At 38.9% G+C, this 12181-nt stretch overlaps 2 protein-coding genes across 2 annotated transcripts; one reads left to right on the plus strand and one right to left on the minus strand.

Annotated features, from left to right (window-relative positions):
• Nucleotides 1-549: 549 nt before the first annotated feature.
• LOC122019832 (ATP-dependent RNA helicase-like protein DB10) lies at nt 550-9530 on the plus strand. Its single transcript, XM_042577391.1, has 9 exons — nt 550-1292; nt 1878-2039; nt 3322-3390; nt 5146-5415; nt 5769-6119; nt 6207-6484; nt 6572-7105; nt 8334-8666; nt 9191-9530. Exons 1-9 carry the CDS (start codon nt 999-1001, stop codon nt 9252-9254), a joined length of 2355 nt encoding a protein of 784 aa, XP_042433325.1. The 5' UTR covers nt 550-998; the 3' UTR covers nt 9255-9530.
• Nucleotides 9531-9607: 77 nt separating this feature from the next.
• LOC122019833 (E3 ubiquitin-protein ligase PUB23-like) lies at nt 9608-11237 on the minus strand. The gene has a single exon (XM_042577392.1). The coding sequence runs from the start codon at nt 11209-11211 to the stop codon at nt 9946-9948; it is 1266 nt and encodes a 421-aa protein (XP_042433326.1). The 5' UTR covers nt 11212-11237; the 3' UTR covers nt 9608-9945.
• Between the last annotated feature and the right edge of the window lie 944 nt (nt 11238-12181).

Raw genomic sequence — 12181 nt, forward strand, 5'->3', positions numbered from 1 at the left:
AGTCAAGAAAAATGCTTTTCCTACAATGGCCAACTACAGCTTTCCGATTTACCTTCTCACAGATAGTCGTAAGATTGTCGTGTTGGGTTGTTAGGGTGACAAATTCCATCTTTTACTATAACTAATAAAATTAAATGTTTCTAATATTTATTTTAAAAAATATTAAATTCTTTTTTCACCTAGGACCTCAAGAATGGTTGAGACAGCCCTGAGCATAGTGTTAAGATTGAACCAACATAAATTTATCAAGTCAATAATACATACATCATAGTGCATTGTCATTGTAAAATTTAATCTATTATATATAGATTATTTATTATTAAAATTTCTCTTTTTTTTGTTTGTTATTTTTGCAGATAAATCGTAAATAAAAAATATTTATGTAATATTTGAAAGTCGAGGAGTAGTAATATTGATAACTATAATCATTTATCATTTAAGAAATATTTAATTTTTTTTTTTAAAAAAAGGGAAGTATTAACATTTAAATGTATTTACAAGATTGTTTTCCGATCTGTGTATGCTTTGGGCAGTCTGTCAGGCAGGGGGGCGGGCATCGGGCAGGTGCATAAGTGCATTGATACCTGGGCAGCGGGGTAGCGCCTTTAGACCCTGGTAGGTTCCTTCTTCTCCCTTCGGCGACAGCTTCTGTTAACTCTCCCGTCGTTTACGATTCTGCGCCGGCGGCTATTCGATTAAGCGACTCTCCGTCGTTCCATTCGGCCGGCGGAGGGCCGCTGGGAGGCAGAGACCGCGGGAAGCAGCCGAAGCCGCGGCGCATTCCTTGTCATCTCTCTTATAATCGGCCGGTGTGCCCTTCGGGGATTCTTTGTAGGGAACATTCCTAGTTTAACCCAACCACCGGCATCTTTGCTTAGCTTTTGGTTTGCTTGTACCATCGTGTGATTTGCTAGGGTTTATGATTTATCATCGATCCATTTCGTTTTCTTGATTCACAAGATTTGTGTTGATTTTCATTTTAATAGTGAAGAAGGGGAATGACTACATCCTCAGTTCCCAACTCTCCTCCCTCAAAGAGGCCACGATATGCTCCGCCAGATCCAACTCTTCCCAGTCCTTGGCGGGCTCTGATCGACGGCAGCACTGATTACCTGTACTACTGGAATCCGGAGACCAAGGTCACCCAGTACGAGCGTCCTGTCTCTGAGGACCCACCACCGACCTTGGTTGCTTCACAACTGCGACCTGGAGTGAGCTCATCCATGCAACAGCCTAAGCAACAGTCGCCTTTAGCTGTCCCTGAAGAGAATGCGAATCAGAATCCCTGTCAGGTATTTTTTTACATTGAGGAGATTATGTGATAATGTGTTAATGTGTCGAGGAGAAAGGTTAGCCATGAGCATCGAGAACTATTTCAAGTAACCACTCTCTTTTTCTTTCTTTTTTTTTTTATGATGCAACCAAAGAAATTGGATCCGTTACTAACCACTGAGTGTTGAAAAAGATTGGAAGATAAGTATTTAATGTAAGAAGGCTTTGCTTCAATTGGCAGTGATGCCTTCTCTCTTAAGGTGGTTAATGCTGTCAAAAAAGACAGACCTGTTCTATATATACTTGCTAGTGATGTAAAAAATGGTCTATTACTGCTCATTGATGATAACAAGTATCTCCAGAGTTGTTGAACCATTAATATATATTGATCCATGCTTACTTATTGATGATGCTATCAATCGTCTACCCAGCATATGTAGATATTGGGAGTAGTACACTGCTAAAACGAGTGTCATAAGATGCAACTAATGCTTGTCCGTCTTCTACAGACAGTGAAGCGCCTCCTTTTATTAGGTGGATAGTACTGTCATTGTCTTGATATTCAGGTTAGGCCAGTCTTGGTGATATGAATCTTTGCCTTTCAGTATGTAGGTAGTCGATCCATTGGTAATCCTTCAATCATTGATTCAACTGAGTTTGTGCAAGAGCCATCCATAGTGAAACATCACAAGCAAAGTTCAGCAAAATCTGGTCCAGCTTCTTCAACTGCAGAAGCATATCGACGTCAGCATGAAATAACTGTAACTGTATGCATCTTGCTTCATGGTTGTGCTTGTATATGTGGTTCTTTTGCTGGTTTAGCTGCTATGTTTCTATTGTTTTTATTTCTTTGTTAATTTTCACTTATTGAAAACTAATTTTGAACTATGAACTAAGGATTTTCCTATTCATAAAATATACTAAGAGCAACTTTATTTATTTCAAAATATTAACTTTAAGATATCCTAGTATTACTAATATTAAGGAAGTTACTAATTACTAGTGTTACGGAGATTAAGTTGTTAGTTGACAACATGCTACACACTTGCACTACATATATCACGAGAGACAATGGCATGGATCATTGGTCCATGAAAGATGGAATTTTAGTAATATCTGTATGGTGTTCTTTCTTTTCTGTTCTCATGTCATGCCCACTTCTTGCCTCTAAGTGCAGATTGATAAGGCATTTATCTAGAATCTACATTGTCAAAATAGATGTATGCCATTTAATTATAGGAAGTTTGCCATAGGTTGAGACAAGTCATGATTAGAACATATACTCTAGCTGATTGGTTAATTCATGCACAATTTCCCCATTCTGAATACTGTTATGGGAGATAAGTTGATGATATAGAAGATCTGACTGTGCCAGTTGAGTTATACCAGATCAATAAACCATATTAGGGATCTGATCCAGCTGAATTGTTTTATTTATTTATTTGTTTGGTTATAGCATCACATTTGTTTTGTTTAGCATGGCTAGAAAAAATTTAGATTATTGTCCATTCAATCAACTCCCATAAACTCAATTGAGCTTGATGAATTGAGCTTATAGCATGACTAATGATAAAAAAATATTCCTTGATAGTGTAGTAACTTGGCCTAATAGTTGAAATTAATTATCCTGTTTCTAGGGTGCATCAGTTGGCCAACATAACTGATAATTACTGAATATATAACTTTATGAAAATCCCTTGTACCTGAATGTATAATAAATTTGTCAAAATGTGTAGTTTTGCATGGAAAAATCCTTTCGCTTTACAACCTTTACTATATGAAGAGTGTTTTAGAATTATGTTACAAATTTGATGAAAGGATGGACTGTGGAAATCGGAAATGTACAGGCTGTAACAGATTCTAATATGTGAACTAAAATTCAAAATTAGAAGAAATATTTATCAGATATATTCCACCATCAACAATTCACTATTTTTTTTCTCAAGTCATTTAGTCTCATCTGTTCTGAATTGTTTTCATGTACCACCCTTTTTCTATATTCTGTCTTATGAAAGGTAGACACCTCTCTTTCTTTTGATGTTTTTACAGGGAGATGTTGCTCCAGATCCATATATGACATTTCAATCTACTGGCTTTCCACCTGATATTCTTAAAGAGGTAACTCATAGTATTCTGTTGTTATATACTTTGTTCTTGCATAGTTTGTACTTAAGGTTCAGTTTTTAACAAGCATATGAAACAACTAAGAAAAGGTGGTATGGAAGAAACTTTATATGAAAAGGATAGGGAAATATTTCGCTATTGGTTTCTTTTGGAGGGAAAAAATAAAACTTCACTGGCCACTATATTGCTGGAGGAAAGGAAAGAGGGTGGGAATTCCAAAAATATATTTGTTAGAAACAGAAATAAAAAATAGGGTTGGATTTAAGCTCGATTGCATGTGAATAATGTCTTCTCTGCCCGAATAAGGTGGAAGTAGATTTGGCTCAAAATTGAGGAAATATAACCCCCATTCCTTCTTCCCTAATCCCTCATGTCTGTCAAAGGAAACAGAGGAAAAGGGTCTATGGTGAAATCTCTCTACCATCTTATTTTTGTTTGTGTTTCCTTCCCACTTAGGAAACACAAACTAAGCCAACATAAAATTGGTTAATGAAAGGTCACCAGTTCTTGTTTGACCAGTCCGGTGTGTATAACCACTGGTTCACTAACAAATATCATAAGATGAGTAAGTGATTTATCTGCTTTTTTGGGTTGTGCAGTTGCCTCTGCTTCCTGTTATAATCATGTGCTTATATAGACATCCGCCAATAACCTTCTCTTTAGATTGTTTAGAGATGTAAAACGCCCTTCTAGAAGATAGCATCATGGCGGCAAGGGGGTCATTGTTAAGTGGTCCATTTTATTCAATGACCTTAATCATCTCATACCAAAATAGAAATCCTAAACCTAAAATATCAAGGTGGGATTAAACCCACTAATTACCAATAATCTATTAACTTATTACCTCTAACAATTTCTACCTTCCAATCAGCACATTCACTAACATTTTGTGTGGGATTTGAATGACTTTGGGATGAGTTGCTTTTGAATGCCTTGTCTAAATTGTAATTAACAACATTGATGAGGATGTTTTCTGATATAAACAGCTTGTGCATGGGATGATATGGGACTTTTTGTTTTCCCTTTGAATGCCAACATCATAGTTGAGCATATATGGATTCATTATATAACCAAGATGTCACAGTAAGTCAGTAATTATGACATCACTTTATGTTGGTTAAGATAGGGATTGATTCTTTACTTGATATAGGACTAGGTAGGATAATTCTGAGTTACTCTTGTTATTGTTTCATTATGTTAGATCATGCTTTGATTTCTTATGTCATTCTGGTATTACCATTTTGTCATTGATCTTACTCTTTTTTGTTAAGTGATGCTTCATTCTGTTGGTGATCAGCATCTAAACTTAAGTTATAATGGCATTGTCTTAGAATTGCTTTTTTTTGTTTCTATTTTTTTTTTTCAATTTCAATGGGATTTATTACTTCAAATTTTATTTGAATTTTGTGACCCGCAATCACTTAGCTATTCTTGTTTTTAGTTTTAGCTCCTTTTGACACGTTTGACTAATTTTCTAATATACCTGCATATCTTAGAATGATTAAATAAATAATAGGGAGCACAACTGATTTCCCTGCCCTGCCCTAGCAGTTGTACTAGCCGCCTGTGCCAGTTTTGAGACCATTCAATCCAACATTATGGAGGTCCGACTTTTTGCAAGTTTCACAATGAAATCCTGGTTCCATATGTGTTTTCTTTATATCAGCCTGTAATGGAGCAACTTTTGTTTTTGTGACAAGGTGTTGCACATACTTGGTACTGAACTTCTTTTGTCTGTTGCTTTCATAGGTGCATCATGCCGGCTTCTCGGCTCCTACACCAATTCAGGCTCAGTCATGGCCAATTGTCTTAAGGGGGCGTGACATTGTGGCCATTGCAAAGACAGGATCAGGAAAAACATTAGGCTTTCTAATGCCAGGGTTTGTTGTTCTCAAACGCAATCATAATAATTCTAAGATGGGTCCTACTGTACTAATTTTGTCACCAACGAGGGAGCTGGCCACTCAAATACAGGATGAAGCAGTCAAGTTTGGTAAATCATCAAGAATATCTTGTGTGGTATGTTTGATGATAGTTGTTACATTCCTTAGTTTGATTTTTTTGGTTTGCATGATACTGAGTCAGCAATAAAAAAAATTCAATACTCCTGAGGACCAAATGTACCCATGCTCTTATGCCATGAGTCCATGGAGAGATGTCTTGGGACTAACCATGTGCAGTCATTATGCTTTAGAAAATGTCATTGTTTTACAGTGGAATGAGATGGTTATGCTGAGTACCTGTCATGGGAAATTCAGGATAATAAGCAGTATTTAATTATATTTTCAGGAATAAGAGGAGAAATCTGTAGTTTCTCAATGTGATATATCTTGATGTCTAGTTATGTTTCTTATGTAATTATGTTTGTCTAGTGCTTGTATGGAGGTGCTCAAAAAGGACCCCAGTTAAGAGAGTTGGATCGTGGAGCTGATATCATTGTTGCTACACCAGGACGTTTGAATGATATTCTGAATATGAAAAGATTAAACCTCCATCAAGTCTCATATTTGGTGCTTGATGAGGCTGATCGGATGCTTGACATGGGTTTTGAGCCACAATTAAGGAAAATAGTGGATCAGATACCATCTAAGCGTCAGACTCTTATGTTTACTGCAACCTGGCCAAAGGAAGTTCGTAGAATAGCTGCAGATTTTCTTACTAATCCTGTTCAGGTTAACATTGGCAATACTGACACACTGGTTGCTAATAAGGCCATTACTCAGGTATGCATAGGGTGAAAACTTGATATTTCCTATCTCATTTGCAGTTACACAGGATCAGATTTGCTGATAGATTCTATCTTTTTCTAGTATGTAGAAGTCATTACGCCTATGGAGAAACATAGGCGATTAGAACGCATCTTGTGTGAACAAGAACCAGGATCTAGAATAATAATATTTTGTTCAACCAAACGAATGTGCGATCAGCTTGCTAGGAATCTCAGTCGTCGTTTTGAAGCAGCTGTTATTCATGGCGACAAGTCTCAGAGTGAGAGAGATTGTGTTTTGAGCCAATTTCGCAGTGGGAAATCACCCATACTTGTAGCTACTGATGTAGCTGCCCGAGGCTTGGACGTCAAAGACATCAGGTTAGCCCATTTCTGTTTCTGTGTATCATTTATTTGAACTATTAATCTAATGGTTGTGGTGGTCCAAAACTTGTGTCCTGTTTTTAGGGTTGTGATCAACTATGATTTCCCAACAGGAGTTGAAGATTATGTTCACAGAATTGGGAGGACAGGGAGGGCAGGTGCTAAGGGAGTAGCATATACATTTTTCTGTGATCAAGATTCTAAATTCGCAGCAGAGCTTGTTAAAGTTCTGAAGGGTGCTGATCAGCATGTTCCCTCAGAATTGCTGGATATGACATCACGTGGTGGATATGGTGGTAGATCTAGAAGATGGGGGTCTGGCTCTGATGCTTATGATAACAATGCTTATAGCGGTGGTGGTTGGCATGATAGCCATGGCCAAAGTAACAACAGATTTCAGAACATGGGTCAAAGCTCTAGCAAGTGTGGCTCTGTGAGTGTGGAAAATGCCCAACAAGACTGCAGCAGCAATCCCTGTCATGATGATTGGCGTGGAGTAGAAAATGTTCATCAAGACTATGATAGCAATCCTTCTCAGGATGGTAGGCAGGATAACTCTAGCCGTGATGGAACTGATGATGGTCAAGGATACAGTTTTCATGCATTATTCTATCCCAGGTGTGTCTTCACCAGTTGAGATATAAAAAGTATTCTCTATACATTTGATGGTTCAGATTTTAATGTGTTTTCACAATTGAACTGCAGTCAATATTTGTCATTTTATTTTAGTCACCAGCATTGACATAATGCCTACTTGAAGGGGAGGAAGCAGGAGTAATGTCACTTCTCACTTGCACTTGCAGTGTTTCACCTACTTTCAAGAAAAGAAAGGAATTACATTATCTCACTTATAGCCACTTCCACCAGTCGTTTTTACACAGATAATGAATAAAAAAGAATAAAATAATGTCAGGTATCTGTGTTTATTAGAGATTATTTTTTTCCCTTCTACATCTGCCTCCTGATTTTGGCGGAAACAAAATGGAAGAATTGAATGGAATTAATTTACTTCTATTTCTTCCGAGTAAAGAAGATGAGTTGATAAATTTAAATTTTTCTTATTTTCATCCGATTGACCCCACTATAGGAGTTTGCTAATCTTTTAACTGGATATAAAAGTGAACATGATTTGATGAGAGCAACATAGAATAGATCTGTCTGTGACATTGCAATTGCCTTTCCTGATTTTGGATAATTCGATTAACTGACATTGCATCAGATTTGGAATTCATATTTTGCATACCTGTTTAATTGCATATGCCTTTGGGGGGGGGGGGGGGGGGGGGGGGGGGGTGGCACATGGGCTGATGGAGATAGATCGATAAAAACATCATCATAAGTTGGTCAGATTGAATATCTCCAGTTGATTAGGTAGGTTGAACTCTAATTTGGATTGGCAAGTCAGAACAACTTGGCCATGGCTGACCCATCTGAGATTGTCTATATTGAAAGGCATTGCCCTTTAATCCTCAGCAAACCCCCGGGGCGAGCTCACAGGGAAGTTTGCACTGTGACACTCCGACATGATTGCCCCCATTTGTTGTACATTTTGATGAAACATTTGTTGTACTTCATTCATACTATGTTGGAAGGATGTCATTTTTAAGCCCAAAGGTCAAACTGTTGAATAATTATCTTTGAAGTAATTGCTAATTCTTACCAATAATTTATACACAAGTTCCAAGTTCTTTTAGATTGGCAACTGGAGAGTTTACTCTCTCTTAAGTCACATCTTTACATAAGCAGAAGCTAATTGTTTTTCTTTAACTGTTCTGATTTTAAAGCCAGAGTGTGCTATAAATATTGACTGAAGAAAGGGAGATTGCTTTGTCATTGTGTTTTGCAGGTCCCAGGGCAACTCTGAAGATGGTCACAAGGACAATCCTGCCATCAGTTGCAATCCAGGTATTCCCAATCAGAGCTCAGGACACAATGCTGAAAGTAGCAGTCGCAAACGAAGTATCAGCCCAAAACATCGTGGATGGGCTGACAGTCATGGTCAAAGTAACAACAGATACCAGAGCCAGGAGCATAGTAGTAAGTGTGATGATGTGAACATGGAAAATGTCCAATTCGACTGTGATAGCAAACCTTGTCATGGTGGTCAGGACGATATTACTAGCTGTGGAGAAAATGGGGCTGGTCTAGGATACAGTTTTCACGAGTTATTCTATCCCAGGTGCGCCTTATTCCTTGAAATAGAAAGAGTTCTTTCCACATTTGATGGTTCAGTTATTAATTTGTTCCCATCACTAAACTGTAGCCAATATTTGGCTTCTTATTTATGTACTTCGAATGGGAAGTAGGGCACCCACTTTAAAGCAAAAAAAAAAAGAATTACATTATTTTACTCTCCACTTTATCCATCTTATTTGGAAAAAAAAAGCAAGTAATGCCATAATTGTTGTATTTATTAGAGATTCAAATTTCCTTTCTCTCCACTTCTGTTGATTTGGGCAAAATCAGGATTAAGTGATAAACTGACAAATTTATTTCTTTTTTCTTTTCGTCCTATTTGTGATAGCATATGCCATTACATTTGAAGTAATTTCAAATTCTCATTTAACAATTTATCCATGAGTTCCAAGTTCGTTTAGAACCACTAATGGAGTTTACAAGCTCACACTTTTACGTTTATTAGAAGCTCAAGTGTTGTGGAAATACCGACTGAATAAAAGGAGATTGTTGTCATTGTATTTGCAGGTCAAAGGGCAACTCCGAAGGTTGTCATAATGACAAGCATTCTCAATCAGAGTTCAAAACATAGTGCTGAAGTTGGATAGGGTGTTCGGGAAGCACATGCAAAGATGGTGGCTAGGATTCCGCATGACAGAATCTGAATCATGTTGATGGTAACAAATGCGTTTGCTTGTGGTTCTATTGCATGGTGATTTTGATATATGTTTGAAATAGGATATATGGATATTATTTTGGTGCTTGTCTAAGGTGATTACAGTGTATTCATCACATAGATTACAAGCAAGCTTTTGCTGTACATTCTTTGGCTAAGTTAAGATTGTTTTATGACTCCATAGTTTATATATGAAGTATGAATACCTATGTAGATCTTATTTATTTATCAAACAAGCATAGAAGTTATTGAATTTTAATCATCTGTTTAAAGTTTCAGTTATTTAGTTTTCATTGGTAGTCTAATATCATAAATTTAGTAAACTAAGGCCCAATGTGTAACATATAATTCGGAGTTCAACATATATTTAAATTAATGTCTATGTATGACACAATATTTATTTACTAGCTTCTTTTCAAAGGCACTAATGCATGTTAGTAGTTTCCTAAAGTTTCAGAGGAAAATGTACAGCAAATGCAATTGAAAACGGATAATGTGGAAATTTGTGACCTGTAAAAGCAAAAGAAAAAGTTTCATATCGAAATTTTCATTCCAGTGATTGCTTTTCATTTCTACACAAAATTCAACTTTGAATTGAAGCAAGAGATCAATGATTCGATCGCATGAAGTTTGTTAATTCGCAAGGAAAACACGGGAACTGCCTCCATACACCCCCATGCAACTTGATCATGGCGATCGCCCTCTCTTTGGTCGATGATCCGCCAGCAGCATGCAACAGAGTCACCATTTTGCTCACCGCCCCGACCACCACCATCTCCTCCGCCACCTTCCCCGCCGCTGAGAAGCTACTCACCAGCCACAGCACCTTCACCCCCAGCTTGGTCGCCGTCTCCGAAACACGCAGCAACTTCTTTGTGACCGCCGCCACGCCCAGCCCGTGCTCCGCGAATGCCGCCCGCCCCTCCGGCAGCTCGCACAGTCGCTTCAGCAGCAGTAGGGCCCGCTCGCAGCTTCGCCGGCCGGCCTCCGGTAGGAGCTCCACCAGCACGCGCACCGCGCCGGCCTCGACCGCGCGAGAGCGGCTCCGCCGCGAGCGCACCGCCAGCTCGAGGAGCAAGTCCAGAGAGCAGAGGCTCAGCTTGGTCGAAGAGGAGATCTCGTCGGAGAGAAGCTCCAGCAGCGCCGTGAAAAGATCTAATTCCTGGTCGGCGGGGATCCAATGGTCCCTATTCACTTTCGAGATCTTGACTAAGATCGACATGGCGTCGACACGGGCGTCGGAGCTTCCACTTTGGAGGACGGCCATGATGGGCCTCAAGTGCTCCGGCTTCACTACAACGTCGACAGTGGCCTTGTCCGACAGGGGAAGTAGCGCGAGGACGCCGAAGGCCTCCTCGCAGGCGCCGAAGCCAACGAAGTCGGCGCTGTTCACTATTTCCGCGATGACGCACTCGAGCACCTTCGACGACACATTGACATCGTCGAGGAGATTTGCGTCGCCGGCGAGAACAGAGCGGAGCTCTTTGAGGCGGGCGGACTTGAAGGGGCCGGTACGTATGCTGCAGAGCAGAGCCTCGACTTGGTCAACTTTCCGGCGATCGGAGAAGGGAGTAGGAGGAGGAGGAGGAGGAGGGGAAGGGAAGGAGGCGACGAAGGAGGAGATGAGGCGGCTGACGGTGTGGTTGGGCGTGAGGTGGAAGGAGGGGAGGCGTTGCATGGTGGCGGGGCAGGTGAACTTATTGTAGACGAAGAGCCATTTCTCGATGTTCTTGCGCTCGTAGGTGACGCCGGTGGTTACGGTGACGGGATCGCGCATGAGCTCCATGGAGATGGGGCAGAGGAAGAAGTGAGGAACCCCTCCTCCCTCCGCCGCCATCGCCGCCGCCGCCGCCGCCGCTTCCTCTTCTTCCATGGCTAGTTTTTCCTTTCCTTTCTTAGTGATTTGATGGCTTCTTTCACGTTAACTAGTACTTAACGTGATGCCGTTGGTTTGTGCATGAGCATGGGCGTGAACCGTGTGAGAACCGAGAAGGGGAAAGAATTCACAGGTTGTTCTATCTACGGACGTTTCCACGACAAATTTACCATCCAACCCCTCAGAAATTTTGATATTTTTTTGTACTATATATTATTTAGTATTTACATATTAACAAGGTCCAAAGATTCAAAATTTAAAGATTACAAACTAAACTTAAACTTAAATTAAAATCACATATTAACCCTCATACATTGTGTGATATATATTCTTGCAATAAGTCAAGGGCAAAGATTTAGAATTTAAAGATTTGAGGAGTTAACTGAAAAAGTCATGATAGAGATAGCTTTTGTGGTGGTGTATCTTATATAAATATCTAAGATACTAAAGTCAAAGTCAATGGCCAAAGATGCTTGTAGATTTTTATACCATGGCAAGTACCAATGTGATCGCCATTGAATACATTCTTATATCTAATTATTCAAATAAGTGATCAGATGGTTGATTCACTATTCTAATTGCTTAGATTGGTTGGGCAAGAAAAACATGCATTTTATTTTAAGGAATATCTTGTTAATTTGATACAGCAAAGCATCATTAACCATAATAAGAGTTTTTTTTATTAATTTGATATATATATATATAATAGAAATATTTAATATTCATGTAAAAAAAAAAGTAGTGCGTGCCGTGGAGTTGCCAAAGGCGATAGACTTTAATATGTCATTTTGATGATTCTTTGTTTAAATAAATAATATTCTTTCAAATTGTCGATGGAAAAAATGGTACTTTTTCAGAAGAAAAATCAATGTATCTGGAAGAAAAATCAGTATACTTGCAATTTTCTAATTTGCAAGAACTTGTTAATTAATTAGTTTGGTCAATGATCGCTAACAAGTGGATAGGT

This window comes from Zingiber officinale, chromosome 9A (assembly GCF_018446385.1).
Source record: "Zingiber officinale cultivar Zhangliang chromosome 9A, Zo_v1.1, whole genome shotgun sequence".
NCBI lineage: Eukaryota > Viridiplantae > Streptophyta > Magnoliopsida > Zingiberales > Zingiberaceae > Zingiber > Zingiber officinale.